Source organism: Oreochromis aureus, linkage group 4 (genome assembly GCF_013358895.1).
Source record: "Oreochromis aureus strain Israel breed Guangdong linkage group 4, ZZ_aureus, whole genome shotgun sequence".
In the NCBI taxonomy this organism is placed as follows: Eukaryota; Metazoa; Chordata; class Actinopteri; order Cichliformes; family Cichlidae; genus Oreochromis; species Oreochromis aureus.
In genome coordinates, this window is record NC_052945.1 from 8,912,874 (window position 1) to 8,935,566 (window position 22,693).

Sequence of the window (22,693 nt, forward strand, 5' to 3'; positions counted from 1 at the left end):
TTCTGTGTGTTGTCAATAAGCTACACTCAATAGGTCTGGCCTCACACAACAGCCCCGGTGTCTCAGGAAAATGCATTGCCCACCTCTGTGTTTGTGTAGTTTTATTTCTGGCATAGCTGAAAATAAATAGGTAATTATTTTGGACAACAGGACAAATCATAAACTGTTATGCCACACCGTCAGCGGACGATTAGACCAACAAAGAAAATGCTTTTTGAACATGCACGAGAGACGTGAAGAAGAGTGCAGGGTGGAGTGGCTGGAGATTGAGGTTGATGGTGATTTGTGACAGGAGGGCAGCAGCAAGAGTGAAGGTGAACAGTTACAAGATAGTAGTGATGTCTGCCATCATGTATGGTTTGGAGACCCAGATGCCAAGTTATAAAACAGAGAGCGGTCAGCTTGAACAGTTTGGAGGTCATGTTAGAGAGGCAAAGTTGAGATGCTCTGGACATATGGAGGAGGAGGATAGTGAATACATTTGACAAATGATGTTGAACATGAAGCTGCCAGGTACAAGGAAAATGGAAATGCCACAGAGGAGGTTCAAAAATGCAGTGAAGGAGGACGTGCAGAGGGTTGGCGTGACAGAGGAGGATGCCAGGGAATAGGGTAAGATAGAGGCAGATGATCCACTGTGGTGACTCCTAAAGGGAGCGCCCGAAAGCAGCTTAATTTAAGGTTTTAGAAAGAACAGTAACACATCACATTTCTGTGATGTGAAAACAGTTAAAAGTTAAAATTACAAATTGGTAAGAAAAAAAAATACAAAAATCTTTTTCTGAGAGCAAAGTGTCAAACATCAGATAAAAATTGCAGTTGATTTTTTTTTAAGGCCGTTTTTAGATTAAAAGCAGGGGTGATAGGCAGTGTTGAAGATTCTTCGGTGATTGTCAGTAACAATCCAGCTGAAAGTTTCTGGGCCAGCTTGGGCCTTCTCAGCTGATGGTCCCAGAGTGTCCAATATCAAGTCACAGTTTAATTACTGTCAGTTAGAAAACGTATAACTGCATTTGGGACACCCAAGGTTTCATGCTTTATCAGCACAATGTCATATGAGTCCAGGTATGATTGTTTCCTCTCCTCCACCTGTGGAAATTAAAAATAGATAAGTATCAAATCGATTTAGTGAGCATAACTGCGTGCATGCCTTTTGCTGACCTTGTCATTAAGGAAGCCGATCTTGAGGATGTTCTTCATGTCCTGCACTCCATCAGCCATGTTCAGATCCCCTAGAGAGTCTCCCAGTAGTAGCACATTTGTCCGCGTGCGCAGCTCCTGGAAATGTCCGGTGTTGAGCAGCGCACCTTCCTTTTTATTGTAGATGTGAATCAGTTCTCCTTTGAAAGCCTTCAGCACCCCCTGTGCAAACAGATCAAGTCAAATTTTTTATTTAAATGCCTGAGTGGAGGTCAGGTTATAGTATGTGGTGTGGCTACTCACAGACTCATCAAAGTCCATGTAGTTGGAGATGACCTTGACATTTGGGTGGAAGACCTCAGTCTGGCGTATCACCTCTTCCAGGATGTCTCCTATTCCAGCAGAGAAGATGAGCAGGGGGATGCTGTGCTCATTCAGGTGGTCGAAGAAATACTGGTAGCCGTCCCTGTTAAAAGAAATGAAAAAGAATCCACATTAGCTGCATTACAAAAATGTTTTCAACATTCAAGAACTAAACAGGTCTTCAGTGATGCTCGTACCTCAGCTTGGCTTCAGAGTCCTTCACCGCCTCGGCTAACCTGTCTTTCTTAATTTTCTGATTCACCAGCAGCTCGTGAGCCTTTGTCCACCTGAGATACAGTCAAGTTAATAAATACCCTTCCAACACTGTTAAACACAAGTCATAGCTCTGTTTACACACTCACCACTCCACCATAAGAGGCATCTTCTCCTCTACTGACCGCTTAGTGTCGATCTCTATGGGGTAGTATTTGTCGAGCAGCTCCTGTAGCTGTAGAGGACATGACAGTGTTATAAAAACTGATCAGCAAATATCACAATTCTTCTAGAAATAAGTCTCACCATCACTCAGCAGCCATCTGGGTAATGCCTCTGGATAGTTATTTGGGGTGTTATTTTAAACCCCCTGTATGAATGAATGGGGACAAAGCCTTCAGTTTACATTCAATTATCACTACATACTTCACTTTTATTATTCATATGCAAGGTTGGATTTTTTTGTTCCGGCTCAGTCCAGAGTGTTGGCCAGCTCACTCACCAAATGTTGTACTTATTCACCTTTTGGATACAGTAAGGCAAAAAATAATGAAATCATAAACCTATTTTACACTTTTATGACTTTTGAGACACTTTTATGTCTCAGCTATTTTTAAGAAAACTCCGGATTTTTATATGATGTATAATACTGGTGTGTCTTGGGAGAACCTATGTTCTGAAGCGGAATCTTGTAGGTTATTTTGCACTAACACATGATGTTTTAATATAAAAGAACCATCAAAACATTTCCCCTTTAACAGTAAACCAGATGATCTATGTAGTAATGCAGTTATAACATAGTTGCTTTGTGCTAACTACCGTTCAGTGCAACAACATATGTAAGATTCAATAAAAAGCTGCATTTACATTGTGCCAAACTGTCTTGAGACAATATACTAATGGCACCATATGTTGTAAGTCTAACCAACAGCTCTTACACTAAAGTATTGTTCCTACCTTTTCTTTACAGTCGCTGGAGATTACATTGCTTCTTTCAAGAATATCTGCAAATAAAATACACAGAATGACAAAACTAAAACCTTTTATATTCATGATGATTTTAAGCTACAAAAAGCTGACAAACACTACAGACACTTCCAGGACCTAAATTCTATCACGTGGGGAATAGAATGAAATGTTTCTTATTCACTGGAGTGGGATCTTCTTTCCTTATCACTGTTTTACTTTATCTTGTGTGTATAAACACACCACCCCAGCAAACTCTTTACCACTATATAGACCAGATTCAATGCCCACTGTAGCAGTTCTACAGCTCATCTCTGAAACACCTTGTGCAGTTTGTCATGATGAGTGTACTCACTATAACAATCAGGGCATCTTTTCCCGTTATGTTCAAATCTTGTAAGTGTCATGTCAAAATCCGAGATCACCTGGATCAAAAACGAGATCAGAATCACCAAAGAGCCGGATTATATTTTCATACAGGGCTGAATGTGTTTTGAGCGTGGTGGATGACGTGGATACCTGCAGGGTGTTGGAGCCAGCCTTCTGCATGGACTGCAGGATCTCTCGTACCCTCTCATCATCTTTCATATGCACCCAGGAGTTGGACAACTCCGGAATCTGCGTAGACAGTATGTGCTGATTGAGTCTGGCTAAAGTTAATTGACAACAATATCAATTATGTTGTATCAACAGCATTCCAGCAGGAAGTCTTGTAAGTTCAATTATCCAGATAACGAAATCCCAGAAAGTTTGTTCTTTTCATCACGACCCCACTCTCAGTACCGACCAAGGTTGTCTGCTCTTGCAATTGTATCTTCACCCCACATATTTCAAGTGCAAGAACCAGTACTGTAGACAAAAACACGTGTGCGTCATTGCTTCCCCAGTTTCACCCATTTTTATACCGAGGAAGTGGAAAAGAGCGCTCTGTTACCCTATCGTGGAGCATTACCGAGCCACTGGTTCAGGTATGTGGATAACACCTGGGCGAAAAATCTAATTTCAGTATATACCACAATTCAGCGATCACATTAACGCGGAGGACAAACACATCAAGTACACCAGAGAGGACAGGAAAAAGAGACAGACTAGCTTTCTTAAACTGTGAAATAAACAGTGACTCTGCTGGTGATAACACAAGCGTTTGCTAGCTGCACCTACAGCAGTATGTTCGCGATGTATTCTTCAGCTATAAACTGTCTGTGACTTTAACTGCCTCCCACAAAACTTCACCGGTATAAGTATATGCTTTAAACATTCTTGAGCAATACTACCATTGAGAAAATGTGTTTTTAATCCGTTAAGTCTGATGAAAGCTGTCCGCTACTTCTTCTGGGTTTATTGGTGGTTGACAGACCAGCAAGGCGCATTACCGCCACCTACTGGACTGGAGTGTGGATCAGGAACTTGACAGTAAAATAAAAAAGTCGCTCTATAAAACATGTATAAAAGATGTTCTTCTCACAAACATTATCAGTTGGCCATGGAGTTGTGACAGCGCCTTTCCAAGATGATCTTCCAAAGTAAACTTCATCTTCAGCGCCTTAAAATTTCCTATTAATTTCCTCCGTTTTTTTCTCCAATGTCCAGTTGGGTTTAGCTGCAGAGTTTTATTAGGACCCTTGTGTTCTGTCCTGAGACAGGTGATTGTTATTTCTTCCTTTTGGTTCTTGGCCGCTCTCTTCCCACGACCGACGTGTTTTTAAATGTTGTATAGATCCCTTTCTTTTTCACTGCCATATTCTTGTGATTTGATTATTTATAATGCTCCCGTCAACTTTGCATAATGCTCTCTCTAAATCAAAACATTGTAATTTCAGTGGCTATTTTGCCAATATGTCAATATCCTAAACTTCCTTCCATACCTACATGTGCTGGAACCCAAAACAAATCTAACATTTGCACCGATATTGCCCAACCTTTTGCAAACTGTAATATATTTTGTATAAAGCATATAATCTGCATGATTTACCTGAACAAGTACTCAGTAATGTTGATAAACTACCCATCAACTCACTGTAAACCATTATTATGGCAACCAGCTCTTCTTAACACTTACTTTGAGTTAAGGGATGAGAGAGGTGAACAAGAGAGTGTAGGCAGGATGGAGTTGGTGGAGAAAAGTGTCAGGTGTGATTTGTGACAGGACATCATCGGAGTGAATGGATTAAACATAGTATTGAGACCTACTATGATGTATGGTTTGGTAAGAGAAGTTTGGAGATGAAGTTAGAGAGGCAAAGTTGAGATGACGACCACTGTAATGACTTCTAAAGGCAGGAGCCGAAGAAAGAAGCAGCAGCTTAATTTTTTTATTTTTTTTTTAATTCCAGACCCAGACAGAAAGCATCAGATTCAAATTTTGAACCTAAAGTTCAAAATTTGTAACAAAAAATAACTACTTTATTTACTTTTATTGTATTTCTTGCTAATATTCTCATAATTTCAATGTAATAGTTATTACAAATTACTGACTCTAAATATAGAAATATGTTTTATATTTTTTCTTTCCCTATTCCTAAATGTATTTACCCACAGTCCACCACAAGATGGCACTGCAGTGCTAAAAACAGTGTCTGCTTTCAGATTACAATTCACTGAAAAGGAGCTTTTTTGTAAGAGAATGGACGTCGTTTTCAGAGCAAATACTAAGTACCGCCATTTATGTCAAAGTTTGAACAGTAGACACACACATGCAGCTTTTAGGCTGCAGCTATCAGCTGAGGTAGGTGGCCTACCGCAGGGCTGTCACAGTCCAATTACTCAGTGAGAAAGCGAATAACTGCATTTGGAACGTCTAAGGTTTCATCCTTTATCAGCACAATGTCATATGAGTCCAGGTATGATTGTTTCCTCTCCTCCACCTGTGGAAATTAAAAATAGATAAGTATCAAATCGATTTAGTGAGCATAACTGCGTGCATGCTTTTTGCTGACCTTGTCATTAAGGAAGCCGATCTTGAGGATGTTCTCCATGTCCTGCACTCCATCAGCCATGTTCAGATCCCCTAGAGAGTCTCCCAGTAGTAGCACATTTGTCCGCGTGCGCAGCTCCTGGAAATGTCCGGTGTTGAGCAGCGCACCTTCCTTTTTATTGTAGATGTGAATCAGTTCTCCTTTGAAAGCCTTCAGCACCCCCTGTGCAAACAGATCAAGTCAAATTTTTTATTTAAATGCCTGAGTGGAGGTCAGGTTATAGTAATGTGGTGTGGCTACTCACAGACTCATCAAAGTCCATGTAGTTGGAGATGACCTTGACATTTGGGTGGAAGACCTCAGTCTGGCGTATCACCTCTTCCAGGATGTCTCCTATTCCAGCAGAGAAGATGAGCAGGGGGATGCTGTGCTCATTCAGGTGGTCGAAGAAATACTGGTAGCCGTCCCTGTTAAAAGAAATGAAAAAGAATCCACATTAGCTGCATTACAAAAATGTTTTCAACATTCAAGAACTAAACAGGTCTTCAGTGATGCTCGTACCTCAGCTTGGCTTCAGAGTCCTTCACCGCCTTTGCTAACCCGGCTTTCTTAATTTTCTGATTCACCAGCAACTCGTGAGCCTTTGTCCACCTGAGATACAGTCAAGTTAATAAATACCCTTCCAACACTGTTAAACACAAGTCATAGCTCTGTTTACACACTCACCACTCCACCATAAGAGGCAGCTTCTCCTCTACTGACAGCGTAGAGTCGATCTCTATGGGGTAGTATTTGTCGAGCAGCTCCTGCAGCTGTAGAGGACATGACAGTTTTATAAAAACTGATCAGCAATTATCACAATTCTTTACAATTGGCAAGTCTCTGGATAGTTATTTGGAGTGTTATTTTAAACCCCCTGTATGAATGAATAGGGACAAAGCCTTCAGTTTATATTCAATAATCATTACATACTTTATTTTTATTATTCATATGCAAGGCTGGAAATTTTTTTTCCCCTGCTCAGTCCAGAGTGTTGACCAGCTTACCCACCAGAGCACTGAACAAATATTCTATTTATTCGCCTTCTGGATACAGTAAGCCAACTTTTATTTGACACAAGAAATACCGGAATGCCTGTATCTAATAACATCCATCATGTATTGGTGAAAAATCATCCTTTTTCCTTTCACGCCACATTCTTTAACTAGCTGTCAGTTTTAAAACCAATATCTCTGAATGCTCTCATCACACTCACAAACGATGAGCTTGCATCATAATTATTAAATATATATATAGTTAGGCATAAAATGATTTTGTTAATCACTTAAACTTTGTAAAAGATACCATGAACATGTTATATATGAGCTTATAAATCAAGAATAAAAATCTACATCTGCATTCATAAATGACATACTAAGGCGGATTAATTTAAGTAGTATTTTAATTAAGTACTTACTAATACCTTTCTAACGCTTAACAGTCTGTCATGATTTTAAATTGTTACGGTTTCTTCTTATTCTGTACCGTAAACCACTTTGTGATTTTTATTGTTGAAAGACACTGTAAAATAAACCTTACTTAATATATTCAACATATTACTTAAGATTTGCAAACATCTGGATAAACAGCTTCATTTTACCCCGATAGCCTTCGCAATTCACCACACACCAGAAGGACATTCAGTGGAAAATGGAACATATTTTTAATGTGCAGCATGTTTTCCTGATAATATTTACACAAAACTGATTAGAAGGGAAAGTCACGGTTGTTGACTGCATGTTTCCATTTCTCCCACCACACAACAATTTGGGAGAAAACTCTAATATATAATGCTGTTTTGAAGTGGACACTGTATTAAAACATGCAGTATTAATATAAAAGCACTATAAAAGAAATATATTCAATAGTAAACTAGAAGTTTTTCCTACCTTTTTTTTGCAATCACTGGAGATGGCATCACTCCTTTCAAGAATATCTGTAAATACACAAAATGATAGTCATGTGTCTTTCAGCCAAAACCTTTTATATGCATGGCGACCTCAAACTACAAACAGCTGACAAATAAAAACATTTTAAAGACCCCGAATGATTAAAGAGAGACACGACAAATGAAGCAGTCGACACTGAATTGTGCTCTGTGAAACGTATAAAAATACTGAGTAGGCTCAAATAATTCTAATTTTATATGAAGATAGAAAGAGTGGAAAAAAAGCTAATTCAGTTTGTATGAGAGTTTATTGTTAAGGAACAGATGGCAACAACTAAGTGACTTCTACATTTAGATCTACAGGAAATACACCAGTATATACGACTTTAGCATTAGCATTTTTTCTATTATTAACCATGAGTCAGTGCCTGATCGAGTCTACTATTACTGATCAAGGACATATGTGGTAGAGATCACAAGACCAACCTACCCTACATCCTGATCCAGAGTTACCCTAAACTTCACCTTCAGTTTATCCAATATAGGCTTGATTCCATTCCATTAAAAATCTCATCATCCACTAACTGGGTTAAGTGGCCTGAGGTTTTCAAACCCCTCACTACAAAGATGAATGCACAAAGATGAATTCAGTGGTGTAATAAGTGTAGATATGGTGGTATTATCTTTCATTCTCAACATGTTTTCAAATGCATGTGTGGCGTACACACAAAGTACATATCTGAATGAAAAGCTATGGGGGGCTTTTTGCTGGCATGGCTTTTGTCCTCTTATCCTCCTATAATGACAAAAGTGCCACTCCAAATGGATGCAAAGCATTCCTGAGTGGCACCCTTTCTCTCTATTGTCTCCCAAGAAGTCGTCATCCATATTGGAAGAGGAGTTACAGACAGACCCATGGCTTTCACAGTTACAAGATCTCTACCCGGCAGGAGACCTGCTGAAAACTGAGGCAATCAGTTTCTCACCATTTTAATGTTAATACCATGTCGTTAAATGCAAACAGTCCCCTGTAGAGGCTTTTTATTCTCTCCATTCCTTATCACCACTTTAGCTTGGAAGGTGTTAACCTTGATTTTGTCACCTGTCTAGACTCTTTCACACCTTGTCTTTTATCACTATTGTCTTAGTCTCTAAATACTGGTACCCCCATGGTCATTCACCAGGCTTTTGTGTCTATTCTTCTCCTTATGTAAATAGAGAAACCTCCACTTGTATCTGTTACCCCTTCTGTTCCGTCCCCTTTCCCTGGAGTTTCCTGCATAAAAGTCTTTAAGAAAAACAAAACAGTCTCCCCCTTTCTCTAATCAAGATTTCTCCTCTGAATCTCAGACTAACGTTAAACTTTTCCATTACAAAGATGCAATGAATAATGTCCATTTGTTGTTTAAGGCTTGGTGATTCAGATTTATACCATTGCTTTGATTTATACCTTTGCTAGATCCTCTTTAAAAGAAAATACAAGAAATCTTGTGTCTCAATATTTTACTTTATCTTTGACCATTTGGCTGAAATTCGCAGTTGCCCACATAGTTAAGCCAGAGAGGTCCAGTATACAGCATATATATAAAGACATTATTTCAGTTTGTCATTTCATTTATTTAGTTGATATACGTTTTTAATAGAATTCTAAAGCATTTGTGTTTTCTTGTTTTTATGAAAGGTCATCTAATACATTTGGTAAGCACTGCAAACTGTGTGTCTGAGATCACATGGGGAATAGAATGGAAAAGATAGAGTAATGCCGATAGTATGTTCATTTTGATTCATCAATCTGAGTCCCAACTAAATGCTAACCAGAGTAGGAAGTTCCTCATTCGGTCCTGATCACCATTTTACTTTGGAATGTGTGAACCTTGATCTTGTTACTTGTCTAGAGCCTTTCACCCTTTGTAATTGTTGTCTGAGTCTCTAGATACTGGCACCCCATGGAGCAGACTGCCTGACAATCTTCAACACCTTTTGTCTCACCTTTTGTTCTTGATATGTAAATGTTGCCCTCCAGTGGTTTTTATTACACCACCCTTGCTTGGAAATCGTGCTTATAAAGAGCATTCTTTTAGATGGTTTTGGGTCTGTAAACCCACTGTATGTCAGTGTAGTTCATAAACACACTACCCCTGCAAATACTGAACATTCAAGTTATTATATGTAGTTTGTTGTACTTTGAGTGTACTCACTATGACAAGTGGGGCATCTTTTCCCATTGTATTCAAATCTTGTAAGGGTCATGTCAAAATCTGAGATCACCTGGACCAAAAACAAGATAAAAATCATGAAAGAAATAATATTCTATTTTCATACAGGGCTGAATATGTTTATAAGAGGAGTGAGTGATGTGGATACCTGCAGGGTTTTGGAGCCAGCCTTCTGCATGGACTGCAGGATCTCTTGTACCCTGTCACGGTCCTTCATGTGCAGCTTGGAGAACTTTTCAATCTGTGCAGGCAGAATATATGTTGATGAGACAGATGGTGAGGTGAAGTCCAGGTGCTGATTATAACATGTGTAAAGCTCAGAGTTTGGCTAAATTTAATTGACAGTAGTGCGATAAACACCAGTCCAGCAGGATAGGTGCTAAAATCAGGTTTTTAATCCCCTGACTGGTGAGTATCAAACACGGACAATGCTGCAGGATTAATGCTGACTCTGCAGTTTTCATATGAACAAAAGCATTCATAGGAGAAAGCAGTAGCATGTTAACACTAACACTCCTTAGCCATAGACTTTCTCTGGCTTTAGCTAGCTGGAAAAAAAAACTAACCAGTATAGAAGTATGCTTGAAGGATTTGTGAAAAAAAATACATTTTTTAAGCTGTATTTTCAATTAATTAACTCTATTTACAATGTATTTTATTTTAAACAAAACGCGGTATAGACAATTGAAATAACATATCAAATACTAAATAAAAAGATAAGTCGGAAATACATGAGGCAGGCAAGAGTCCTTGTATTTGAAATGAAATGTGTGTGTTCATAACTTCCTGTGCACCTGCTTAAGTCCCATACTGTATTATTAGGAGGAGGAGCCAAGGGTAAAATGAGAATTAACAATAAATGAATGAAAAACAAATGAAATAAAAAAGATAATTACGAAAACAAAACAAACAAACATAACGAAACGAAAGTCTTACACTCCTTGCCACTTGCCACATCACCAGTGGGGGGTTAGAATGGGTACTCATATTGGTGGTGGTGGGGATTGGTTTTTCACAGTTTGAAGTCATATATTTTAACTCTCGCGATCATCCTGTTTGGATTTCAGTCTGATTTTATTCTCTATCCTAAGGTTAGCTGGACTGTGAGAGTCTCGACCGACGGTCACAGCGTTGAATCTCTGTGTAACATTTCAATTAGCGAGAGTCTGGTATCAAATGCGGAAACTTTATTTTCTATTGATAAGTGGGCATCGCTCACCTCTTTGAAGAAAATCTCGAATGGTGTCAATTGAGGACTTTCTGTCCTTTTTGGTGAATCACTACGAGGTCTTTTCGAGTTTTGTGTTTGACTGGCAACTTTACGTTTGGCAGGTTGACGTTTGTTCTTGTTTTTCCTCATGGTGAAAATCCGGTTAAAAAAGACGTCAATGAAGTCTTCCTATTCACCCAGTTCAGGAAATGGTGGAGATTCCAGAGTTTTGAAGAGAGACTAGTCTTGTAGGTAGATCAGAAGTTTTGTTTAGGTTCTAGCTAGTGTATGCCGCCATGTTCAGTCTCCCAGAGTCTCACGAGAGTTGCGTTCACAGGTACATCCTCTTCACGAAAAATCCGTTAAGTCAGATTTTTTTTTTAAGCCCCCTACTGAGCTGTCAGTATACGCTTATTATTTATTCTACACGGCAAAATGATCGGTGCTAGCAACAGCAGCTCTGTTTCGTCTTGAATTCCTTTGCTATTTTTTGTTTTTCTAACACAACATCACAGCTGTCCGCGATATCGCATTGCCTTTGACAGAAAGAGCATGCGCGTTCTAAGAGGTTACGTTCCCACGCTGCAACGTGAAAGAGGGATGCAGAAGACTCTAATGATGCCTGTTCATAATTTCATCAACGTTAAACTGTTCGGCAAATGAAGAATTTCTGTTTCATATTCAATAGAGATCAGACATGACTTCTGCAACTGTCAGTGTTTTATGCACTGCTTCTTTACAGATAAACTACACAATACATTTTTAAAATAATCACGCGTTTATTCTCAGTTTGCTATCTTCAGAATGATTTTACTGGCATAGTAATAGAGTAAGTTGGGGGATATACTTTAGCTGCTCCAAGGATAACATCAGAGTCTGAGTTAAAACTATATTCATATTCTAAAAAACTATCAGAGAGGTGATGTTAATAGATAAGTGTGAACTGGAGATTTATATTCCTCTCATTACAGATGGCATAGTACAGTATTAAAAACTGTTATTGTAAAAGATAAAATTAAAATGGAAAAAGTACAAGCTCTGAAAAGAGGGCAGAAAGACAAAGAGTGCCTTAAAGAACATTTCTGCCAGCTATTTTTGTACCTGTAACTGAACCTCATGTCAAGTAATAAAGGGATAACATGAATTCAAGGAAATATGAACTTATCTCAGTTATATTAATCATCCTCCCATTCTCAACTAGAGCATCATGCTCTAAATAATTCATAAATTACATGCCTGTTTGCTTGTTGTTGTTTTGCCTTTTTCATCTCTTTCATCTCTACATCAGTCATATGAAGTAAGCGCTGTTGATGAATACACTATTAAACTGAAATCAGTTTGTTGTGGGTAAATCCTGTGGTGACGTGAAATAGTCAGTAAATATAAGGAGTAGAAAGTACAAAGGTATTAGAAGAAACAAAAACTGTAAATGTATTCCATGTCCAGCAGAATTGTAATACTGCATTACTGTTAACAGCTTCACATTCTGCTAAAATCAATTGGTTTCTGTTTTGTGAATAAATTTATTAAAACATCCTAAATAGAATAAAATGGGAATACACACTACACAAAACACCGACAGTTGCAGAGGTCTTGTCTGATGTATTGAACATGAAACAGGAATTCTTCTAGGACGTGATTTAGTCCAGATGCTGGTGTCACAGGTTAATCTGGTTGGACTGTCACACAGCACGAGCGGAATCACATCCCCTCCATCTGAGTGCAGATAATATAAAGTATATGCTTTAGTTGTAGTGCCGACCATCCTGAAATCAAATTATAGTTTGTGGGGAGAATAATGATGACAATAACGTTTTCCAAACAGTATATGAACAGGCATCGGCGCGGCCACCAGCTAAGCTAGCACCCTTTTTTTATTATCCAAAATAAATTAAAACAGACTGTTAGGTCGTGTTAAAAAATCAAAAGGCAAATAAATGCATTTGTAAAGACGAAATATTTATAGATTTATTTCCCGGTTGGTCGTTAGTAGCTCCTAAAGAAGTGTACGACACATCTGTTTGACTGTCACCAGCGAATCTGAGACACCACTTAATCTGAAACACCAGTGTTGTCGTAACTGTCGAGATTTTTTGGTGACTATTTTACGTGGTAAATAGTACGCGTTAATGTTAAATAGGAGACTGAAATATGAACTTCACTACGTGTTGTTAAAATGGTTATAATATTGCGGATTAAATGGCACAGTGACAGGCTTTCAGGGTGTAACTTCTTGTTGAAACCAAGCAAAAAAATTACCAGTAATTTAACATTGTGTTAGAATATTCATGCTACATGATTGAACTGTTTTCCTTGCATAAATGATATGTGATTTCCCTTCTTAAGATGCCAAAAGAAAAACCAATACTGCAATGTTTCCTACATTTTGTTAAAAAGTGCATAGCTCTCTGTCAACTAAAATAACAGACTTTTGGACTGTACACGTTCCAATAATGCAATGCAAGCAAATGTCTTACAAAACAACTTTAATTTCAAGAGATGACATTAGCATTTCATACATCCAAGGACACAAAGTCTTGACTATCACATGCAAAGCAAATTACATAGCTTATTTCAGTTAATATTTGCAGTGCCATTTATGTTAGGTCATAAAGTGGAAATGAATATCATTTCTTAGCTCCGTAACCCTATACTGCTATAATTAGCGCTGCTTGAGTGGGTATTTCTGAATGTCAGTCACAACACATTCATAAAACAATCCCTTTTGTTTTAAAGTTTTATTCCGTTTTTGTCTCATTTCTACGTCTCTTTGGCGGGTAAAAGGAGTCTTCCGACAGACAGAACTCCAATATGCACCAAACTTTTACAAGACATTTAATGTTGGAAACTAATCCACCAGCAATGATAACATTGTTGTTTCCAAGAAGATTAAATCTCACTGACTGCAAGACAGCTAAAACAAAGCCTTTGCAATATACAATCAGCTCGTCTGATATGAAATAAACAAAACAAGTCAAAGTGCAATGGCAACTTTTTAAAGACTCTCGAAGCTAAAAAGTGGCGTTCCACAGAAGCTTTTCCCATTCTTTGCAGAGTGATAACCAAACACATACTCCCACACTCGTACATAAAGATTAAATACGTCTTTATTGAATGAATGGGAATGCACTGGGCAATAGATAACCAAACTGCAAAAAAAAAGGAATGATTAAGCTGCTGCTGCTGATTGGTCCTTAATGCAGTTGCAGAGCAGGTTGTTTCAATGTTAGCTTACTCAAAGGAATGATTTCATTGCATCTTATCACATATTTTGGGATATTACGGTCCTCTCATCTTTTCACCTCGTCAGAAACTTGGAAAAACATTACTACTGTTACATGAGCAAGAAAAGTGACATAAATATACAACTGTCTACAACTAGTCTACAGGATTTTATGATTAACAACCTCCTCGTGTTAATTCATATTTAGTTGTTGTGCCTGTACAGTAACAAGCAAAGCCGTAGTAACAGAGCAGTTAAGATATAAGTTGGGGTTTGGACCGATTGTCACAGTGTTACAATGGAATGAGAGTTCATTAAGAATGCAGGAATGCAATTATTACTAATGCCACGTTGTCTTCCAATACAATAAAGGAATGTAAAATATCCATAGAAATGTATACATATACAGCTTTTATACTATTTACGTATAAAGAGATAAACAGCCTCTTTAACAACATAAATGGCTAACAGATATTTAGTTGTTGGCTGCACTATAACACTCTTATTCACATATTTATAATCACATCCCTCCTCACAGACCACCAGCAGGACAGCACACACCTGCCCACATATTTCATGGCTTTCCACAAATGAGCCAATAACACAAGCACAGCATGAAAGCTGATGACACACAGTTCAGATTAATGAAATCCAGGACGAGAGCAACAGGACCTGCTTTAGTGAATGACTCAGGGTGGAGGACAATGGTAGCTGCATTGAAATAGGGGTTCGCAGGAAATCTTCGGACAAAGTCACAGTGGACAGTTCAACACTCTATCTGCGACTGGAGCTGCCGGCGCAGGGTGAGGGTGCGCCGGTGAAGCTGCTGCATCTGCTGCATGCGATCTCGCTGGCGGGCCAGATTCTGGGGCATGGGGTACCGCTGGCAGCCATACAGGAAGCGGTACGGGATGCGGACGTGGCAGGCAGTAGCTCGACAACGAGGCTGAGGCATGGGTGGCAGCAGCATCCATCGCTTCCTCTCGGCGCAGTAACGGTAGGCCTCCTTGCGGTACTGCTTGTCTACATCGTCGCTGTTCTTCCAGCCCCCGATGATGAAAACATCCTCATCAAAGTGGCAGATTGCAGCACCCTCAATGCTGGTTACCTCTGGTGGAAGGCTTTCTAGGATCTCATCAGAGATGCGCACACTAATCTTCTGCCTGGCAACCTCATCCCGAACTGTGTAGCTTTTAGGACAGCAGGAGGCTGTGTGGTAGAAGTTAGTGGATGCCACAGCCATCTGGAAGATACAGTAGTTGTCAATAAGAGGCAGGGAGTCAACATCCTGCCACTGGCGACTCTCTGTGTCATAACGAGTGGTCACAGTCTTCAATCCGTCCTCATTATCCGTATCGACGGGTGTGCGTGCCGTGACATACACATAGCGGTCCTCCACACTCACTGCCTTCACGTCTCGCAGGATTTTGGGAGCAGATTCCAGATTGTGCCACTTGTCCTGCTCTGGCTCATACACACTGACATCCTTGAAACCCGGGCTGAAGTTGCCATGGCCACCAATGCTGTATAAGATATCCTTAATGCAAGTCAGGCCAAAAGAGTGCTTGCGTGTGGTCAAGTTGCTCACCTGCTCCCAGGTGTTACGATTAGGGTTGTAACGTTCCACGGTCTTAGCGAAGCCTGGCTCCATAGAACCAGCTACATAGACGTGGGACTCTGTGGCAGCGATGGCGTGGCCATCCAGATGGTTATGGATGTGAGGCAGATTGACCCAACGGTCCTCATAAATAAAGTAGCCCACACATTCGCTAAGGTAGTCGCCTCCCTCTGAAACTCCACCTACTACCATGATAACGTCCATATTTTGGCCAAAGCGAGGCTGAAAGGAGGCCATGTGCGAAGACCAGAACTCCATATCAGCAGACTTGAGGTTTTCAAATCTAATAGCATGGCCCTCTACTGCCTCCGACACCAGCCGCAGGCAGGCCTCGTTGGATGCCACCAGTCGTTCATTTTTCACCACCCTGGTCAGGTAGGTGGGCTTGATCTGGGGCAGCCTCAGGAGACGAAACAGCTCTTCAAAATAGCGGCTTCTCTCCTCTGGGTTCTTCTGCACCCACTTTACCACAGCCTCAAAAAGCACTTCCTCAGAATCCACTGTTATCTCTGCATCTGATAGCCAGTCACGAACCAGGTGAAAGGGGAGCGTGTAGAACTCCTCATCCTGGATAACCTTGTGGAAGTTGCGGCGGATCATGTCTGCAGCCCGCAGAGCCAGCTGGTCCAGGGTGTACATGTGAGCCAAGCTGTGGACGGCCACACAGTTGGTCAGACTCAGCTTCTTCTTAAGGAACTCTCCACAGAAATCTTTCAGCTGCAGCAGCAGGAACCTGACAAAGTAAACAAAGGAAATACAGTAAAGATTAGACAATGAAATTTCCTGCCAACTACATAACAGCATTCTGTTTACTCTTCTTTCTGCAAGCAGTGCGCAAAAACAATACTTCTACGGAAGGCTCAATGCATAGCTTGCAGAGTTAATTCATCTTTCTGATGAAAGAAAAAAGAAAAGATGCGATATTAAACTGATCATACCTATCAGCCAGCTCCAGAACTTCATGCACATTGCAGGTACTGACGCGTATTTCTCCCGTATACATATATTGGATAACACTCTCCACCGTCTCGGGGTCCGGCCCCAGCTCTGAGCTCCACTCCTTCATCTCCACCCGTCCGGACAAGGACTCGGAAAACTGTCCCCCCAGCAGCGGGGTGAAGTAGTCGGTGGCCGCAGCCAGGACAGACCTGTGGGCTGAAAACTCACAGCTCTGGACGCTGCCCGTGGCCGCCCCGCTGCTGAAGGCCAGCGTCACGTCGCAGAACAAGCCCTGCTTTCTCTGTTCGTTCTGCCGCCGCGAAAGCTCCGAGCAGTGGGAAGACGAGGTGAATTCCTCGGCCTCTTCTGCGTCTCCGTCTCCAGCAAGCGCACTGGGCGTGCTGGTGCCGCTGCTACCGCTGCTCCTGGTGGAGTCCTCCGGGTTGGGTGCCGCCGCTGCCATTCTACTGCCAGCGCTGGAGGTGAGCAGTGGTGGGAAATGAAGTAAACTAGCTAAGGAACGGAGGAGACATATAAGCGGAGAACAATGAAGTGCGTTTCGTATTCGTTGCGTCACTTCCGGGGCGTAAAGGGGACGGTTTACTCTAAAAAGGCCACTTCAAATCACCCCCTTTTCAACTTTAAGATTAATTTTAGAAGAAAAGACCTTAGTTTAAAATAAAAAAGAGGTTATTTTTAATGTTAGTTTTAGGGTTCTGTCGTGTTCAGCACATGATAGCATTTAACACACAGGACACGAATGGATACATTTTCAATTATTTAATACAATAGGCAAAAAATTTGTGGCCTTTTTTTAACATGTACTGTCATACATTAAGTTTAAAGTGTTATTTTTTGTAAATAAACAAGAGTCACTGACATGCGCACTGAGTAAAAGGCGTGCCAGCGGCCGTTCCCACCTGTCTACACATGGAAAGGAAAACATAATTAACGTGGTTTCAGTCTGCAGGCTCAGAGCAAGCACGTCGTAAATACACCAAATATCTCTGTAATCACTTTAACATTGTGCGTTTGCACTGGATATGAAAGCCGTTCAATGCATTTGTCTGAAACAAAAACGTCCCCGTCTAATAATATGTCTTTGATTTGAGAATTACATCTAAAGGCGAAACAATTAACTCTCAACAGCAACGCAAAGCAAGTAAAATCGCAGTGATTATACAGGGCAGTAAAATACCTAATTCCCTCAAATGCACAGTGACGCTACCTTGTTGTATAGCTACCTATATCAGGTCATGCTGTAACTGCGTTTGCCTCACAATACATCGAGACGTTCATAACCCTGTCTACACGTGGGAACCTCAAATTTACCTCAAAACAGCTGGAGTGATTTTTAAGAAGTAAATGCTATCCCGGATTGTAGATTTTTCTTTTTGTATAACATTTTACTTCATAACTGGGAGAATTCAGCCGTTGTCCAGTCAGTGGCTTCAGAATATTTTATTTATTAGTCCTTTATTTATTCAGGTAAAAATCTCATTGAGATTTAAAATCTCATTTCCAAGAGAGACCTGGCATCATGGCAACAAAAGTCACATACCACATAGGTATATAACATTTAAAACAAATACAATATCCCATACCAACATGTGTAAAATATACAATAACAGATCAAATTAAGAGTACATTAAAAACAATCACACTGAGTAAAAGAGCTGTTCTCTCGTTCCTTTAAGACAGACTTAAACTCTCCCAAGGTAACCAATTCTGATAATTTCAGTTCCTTCTGCAGATTATTCCAGGAAGCAGGGGCAGCATATTTAAAAGCCTTTTTCCCCAATTCTGTTCTGATTTTTGGGACAATCAATTGTATGATATTGTGCGAACGAAGGCTGTATTGGTTGTGGTTTTTACACATATAAACACATAAATAAGATGGAACCAGCCCAAGGAGAGATTTATAGATAAAGATCAACCAATGGGAGAGTCTGCGAATATGCAAAGATGGACATTTAGCAGCAGCATACAAAGAACAATGATGTACACGATTTCCATAGCCAGTAATAAAACGTAAAGCACAATGGTACACAGTATCCAACCTCTTTAGGTAGTGGGCAGGTGCATTCATAAAAAGCAGGTCACCATAATCCAATAAAGGTAAAAAAGTTGCATGAATCAAGTGTTTTCTCACTTGGAGGGAGAAACAGGATTGATTTCTAAAAAAGTAACCTAGTTTTAGTTTTAACTTTGACACAAGCCTTTGAATGTGAGTTTTAAATGACAAATTCTGATCTATAATGATCCCTAGATACTTGTAAGATGTGACCATTTCAATTTCAGTTCCTTGAATTGTTTTAATATTAGGAGACGTAGCTAACAACTCTTTGCCATTTGAGAATAACATGAACTTGGATTTCTCTGGATTTAACACCAACTTAAGTTGAGTTAAATGGGACTGAACGACATCAAAGGCAGACTGCAGAAATTGCAGAGATTGTGCTACTGAAGGGGATGAACAATAAATAATTGTATCATCTGCATAAAGATGAAATGCTGCATTTGACAAATTATCACAAAGGTTGTTTATGTAAAGAGAAAATAGCAATGGCCCTAATATGGAGCCCTGCGGAACTCCTTTGGATACTGGGAGAAAAGAGGAAGAAGACCCAGCAGCATGGACACACTGTTTTCTTGCTGACAAGTAATTTGAAAACCAACTTACAGCATTTACAGATAGACCAATATTGTTTAGTCTATTTAATAAAATAGCATGGTCAACTGTATCAAAAGCCTTTGACAAGTCAAGAAAAAGAGCAGCACAGTATTTTTTGCAGTCCATTGAATCAATGATGTCATTAACCACTTTAATAGCAGCAGTTATTGTGCTGTGTTGTTTTCTGAATCCTGACTGATGTTGGGAAAGAACTGAATTTTTGTCCAAAAAGTCTTTCAGTTGTTCACTAATGAACTTTTCTAGAACTTTTGCTAGAACACACAATTTAGATATGGGCCTGTAGTTATTAACATCTGAAGGATCACCTCCTTTCAGCAAAGGGAGAACATAGGCAGATTTCCATATTACAGGGATCTCACTGTTCGAGAGGCTAAGATTAAAAATGTAAGTTATTGGTTCTGCTATAAAATCTGCAGCCAACTTAAGAAAACAGGGATCAAGTTGATCTGGTCCTGCAGATTTATTTAGATCCAACAGATTTAAAGCCCTATGGACCTCAAAATCATTTAGTGGAGAAAAACTGAAGGGTTGGACCACAGATTCAGTTTGAGCGGTTGCAGAGAGAGCCTCTTGTTGATTAAGTTGTTTTAAATCTGGATATAAAGATTCAAATAGAGATCCTGAAGAAACAAAATGCTCATTAAAGCTGTTTAGAATGTCACATTTCTCTGTTAAAGTGCAGGAGTCTTTTACAACAAAAGTTGGCATCTCATTTGTAGTTATGTCCCCATAAGAAGATTTTATTATTTTCCAGAATTTTTTAGGATCGTTCAAATGTTTAGTAGTTTTTGAAAGATAGAATTCTGATTTGGCCTTTTTAATTAAGGAAGTTGAACGGTTTCCGAGCTGTCTAAAAATCAGCCAATCCGCTTCGGATTTAGTTTTTCTGGCCTTAGCCCAGGCAGCATCCCTTTTTTTCAGTAGACTGGAGAGCTGAGGAGAAAACCAAGGGTTGTTTCTGCATTTTACTCTAAATTTGCGCATGGGGGCATGTTTATTTATAATTTTGATAAAAGTGTCATAAAAATAATTCCATGCCAGCTCAAGATCAGTTATCAGGTAGATTCTATTCCAGTTATAGTCCCATAAATCATGAAAGAAAGCTTGCTCACAGAAATGCTTAAAATCTCGTTTAAAAAATATTTGTGGCCTTGATTTTGGGAGCTTCGATTGCCTCACTACAGCTACCACACAGTGATCACTGATATCATTTGCAAAAACCCCAGTGTGAGAATATTTATACGGCATATTAGTTAAAAATAAATCAATAAGTGATGGTTTTTCTGGGCATTTAAGATTTGGACGAGTTGTGCTGTAAATTAGTTGTGTGAGATTATATGAATCACACATGGATTTAAAACTGTCTGAGGCAGAGGACAACCAGTCCCAGTTGAAATCTCCGGCCAGCACAATTTCATTAAAATTTAAAGTAGACAGTTTTTCACTAAATGAAACTAAAGCCTCGCTACTAGCCGAGGGGGGTCTATAACAGCCCACAATGGTAATAAAATAGCCCTTGAAAAGTTGGAGCTTGAGTGCAAGAAGTTCAAACTGTTTACAAACAGATACAGATGAATCAACAGTAACATGGAATTTACTTTTTACATAAATTGCAACACCGCCACCCTTTCTGGGGCGGTCGCAACGGAAAAGATTATAGCTCTCAACAGCTTAAAAACAGAAGGATACTGGACTTCTTTACGTTTAGATGTTAAGGTTTTCACAAAGGTAAAGAAATCCGGTTCCTTTCTTTTTAGCTCTTAAGACTAAACAAGAGAACGATCCCAACGGTTCCTGGAGGAGACACTAATCCCGTGGGGTTCTGGCGCCCCCTTGTGAATAAAGACAAACACATGCATTGATACATTTTAATGATTACATTTTAATGTACTTAATTATACCGTTATCAACATACAACAAATCAGTACACAGGAACACTTAGCCCACACTCAAAGATAAAAAAAAACAAAAAACATGAAGACACTGAAAACACGTTTCTGGTTTCCCACAGATTTGATACACTTTTTAACCACAACTGCATAACGATAACACTGGTGATGCCTGCCACATATAGATACCCTTTTGGACCTTTTTTTTTTCTAAAGAAGTTCAGTCATTCTGAAAAGATTTTTCACATCAGGCATGAAACAACCTTTAAAACTGCACTCAGAAGAATTAAAAATCAGAATGAATAAAAACCATACCTCATTAATTGTACAAAAATAATACATTTTATTTAACCCCAATTGTGCTGGCACAAAGATATTTTTATTAATAATTTAGCTTTTTGTTACTCACTGTGTCTCATTTATCATATGCAATGGTACCCTCTTAAATAACCAGGTAAGAGGAAAAACAAAACAAAACAAAACAAAAAACCCCACTAATTACATATTTGTTGTTCTTATGACTAATAACATTATTTGACCATTTTAATGCTTTCAAAAAATACTCCCTCATGTTGTACCAGCTGGGAGAGAACATTTCCTGTGCATTGCAAATGGCAGCACCTGCTAGGAATGACTCATAAAAATGGTCCCATCACCCACAGTAAGCAGACTACAAGTATCACTCATTACTACTGTGTCAAAGGCAGTACAGAAAATACAAATTATAACATTCTTGTACCATTTGGTTAGTTCATTATTAATTCATATGTACACAAATAAAGATCTGATGTACAGTATGTTGTGATATTATATAGGAATTATTGCACTACATGTTCACCTCTTGTAGTAAATGGCACAGTGAAGAGAGCAGCACAGAAACATGAAACACTGTCGCACAGACACACATGCTACTTTAATATAATGATGTAGTATTTGGGGGTAAACAACAGTACTTCTCTAGTCATCAGTAACTTTCTGTTTACTTCCTCGACTGTATACCTCGTCCGATTGCTCTCCAAAACACATTTTAAGACTGAAGGTTCACAGTTTAGCAGGTTATATATTAATCATGTGAGCAGCGCTGACAGGTTTCCAGAACTAAATTCTTTCCACCACTTGGCATTTACAGCTATATTAATCGTAACATCTTCCCTATGTTATGACACTGATTTGAGATGATGTCACAGTATGCACAGGGGGTACTGATGGCAGGGTGAGGGACCAAAAAGCTGCTGCTATACGGTTTAGTCCCTCTGTTTACATAGACATGTGCTCTGGGAGTACATATGAGATGTCATCCCAAGGGTGGCGATACAGACCCTGTTTCAGCCTCTTCTGATCCAGGTAGTGTCCTTAAGGAGATATATAAAAGAAAGATT

The 22,693-nt window shown here is 39.4% G+C and overlaps 4 protein-coding genes across 6 annotated transcripts in view; all 4 read right to left on the bottom strand.

The window, feature by feature from the left end:
* Positions 1 to 86: 86 nt before the first annotated feature.
* On the bottom strand, positions 87 to 4,035 carry LOC116330972 (7-methylguanosine phosphate-specific 5'-nucleotidase A-like). 3 transcript variants are annotated; one of them, XM_031753462.2, is made up of 9 exons: positions 3,957 to 4,035; positions 3,202 to 3,300; positions 3,038 to 3,107; positions 2,674 to 2,720; positions 1,866 to 1,951; positions 1,701 to 1,790; positions 1,444 to 1,606; positions 1,162 to 1,362; positions 87 to 1,089 (listed from the first exon to the last, which is right to left on the bottom strand). In XM_031753462.2, exons 1-9 carry the CDS (start codon positions 3,957 to 3,959, stop codon positions 979 to 981), a joined length of 870 nt encoding a protein of 289 aa, XP_031609322.1. In that variant the 5' UTR covers positions 3,960 to 4,035; the 3' UTR covers positions 87 to 978. The 3 variants fall into 3 exon arrangements, with proteins under 3 accessions (XP_031609322.1, XP_031609323.1, XP_039466782.1); XM_031753463.2 differs by having other exon boundaries at positions 3,844 to 4,027; XM_039610848.1 differs by having other exon boundaries at positions 3,202 to 3,332; positions 3,957 to 4,023.
* A 950-nt stretch (positions 4,036 to 4,985) lies between these two features.
* LOC116330979 (cytosolic 5'-nucleotidase 3-like) lies at positions 4,986 to 11,516 on the bottom strand. Its single transcript, XM_031753470.2, has 9 exons — positions 10,960 to 11,516; positions 9,889 to 9,981; positions 9,723 to 9,792; positions 7,526 to 7,572; positions 6,324 to 6,409; positions 6,159 to 6,248; positions 5,902 to 6,064; positions 5,619 to 5,819; positions 4,986 to 5,546 (listed from the first exon to the last, which is right to left on the bottom strand). The coding sequence occupies exons 1-9, from the start codon at positions 11,098 to 11,100 to the stop codon at positions 5,442 to 5,444; spliced, it is 996 nt and encodes a 331-aa protein (XP_031609330.1). The 5' UTR covers positions 11,101 to 11,516; the 3' UTR covers positions 4,986 to 5,441.
* A 1,903-nt stretch (positions 11,517 to 13,419) lies between these two features.
* Positions 13,420 to 17,306, bottom strand: LOC116330976 (kelch-like protein 11). The gene is made up of 2 exons (XM_031753468.2): positions 16,730 to 17,306; positions 13,420 to 16,524 (listed from the first exon to the last, which is right to left on the bottom strand). The coding sequence occupies exons 1-2, from the start codon at positions 17,191 to 17,193 to the stop codon at positions 14,940 to 14,942; spliced, it is 2,049 nt and encodes a 682-aa protein (XP_031609328.1). The 5' UTR covers positions 17,194 to 17,306; the 3' UTR covers positions 13,420 to 14,939.
* A 3,981-nt stretch (positions 17,307 to 21,287) lies between these two features.
* aclya (ATP citrate lyase a) overlaps positions 21,288 to 22,693 on the bottom strand; it is a 38,970-nt gene continuing 37,564 nt past the window's right edge. The window contains exon 28 of the mRNA XM_039611330.1: positions 21,288 to 22,666. Coding sequence (XP_039467264.1) covers positions 22,572 to 22,666 — 95 coding nt within the window. The 3' untranslated portion in view covers positions 21,288 to 22,571. The remainder of the gene's footprint in view (positions 22,667 to 22,693) is intronic.

Excerpts from the sequence above, each read along its gene's own strand:
- LOC116330972 (XM_031753462.2), bottom strand. Across the intron at positions 1,952-2,673 it reads CCAGCGACTGTAAAGAAAAG|CTACAGGAGCTGCTCGACAA; the intron begins GTAGGAACAATA and ends TGTCCTCTACAG. Across the intron at positions 1,791-1,865 it reads ATGCCTCTTATGGTGGAGTG|GTGGACAAAGGCTCACGAGC; the intron begins GTGAGTGTGTAA and ends ACTGTATCTCAG.
- LOC116330979 (XM_031753470.2), bottom strand. The coding sequence starts at position 11,100 with ATGAGGAAAAACAAGAACAAACGTCAACCTGCCAAACGTAAAGTTGCC. Across the intron at positions 9,982-10,959 it reads TCGAGATTTTCTTCAAAGAG|ATTGAAAAGTTCTCCAAGCT; the intron begins GTGAGCGATGCC and ends CTGCCTGCACAG. Across the intron at positions 6,065-6,158 it reads GACTCTGAAGCCAAGCTGAG|GGACGGCTACCAGTATTTCT; the intron begins GTACGAGCATCA and ends TTCTTTTAACAG.
- LOC116330976 (XM_031753468.2), bottom strand. The coding sequence starts at position 17,193 with ATGGCAGCGGCGGCACCCAACCCGGAGGACTCCACCAGGAGCAGCGGT. Across the intron at positions 16,525-16,729 it reads GTTCTGGAGCTGGCTGATAG|GTTCCTGCTGCTGCAGCTGA; the intron begins GTATGATCAGTT and ends TTACTTTGTCAG.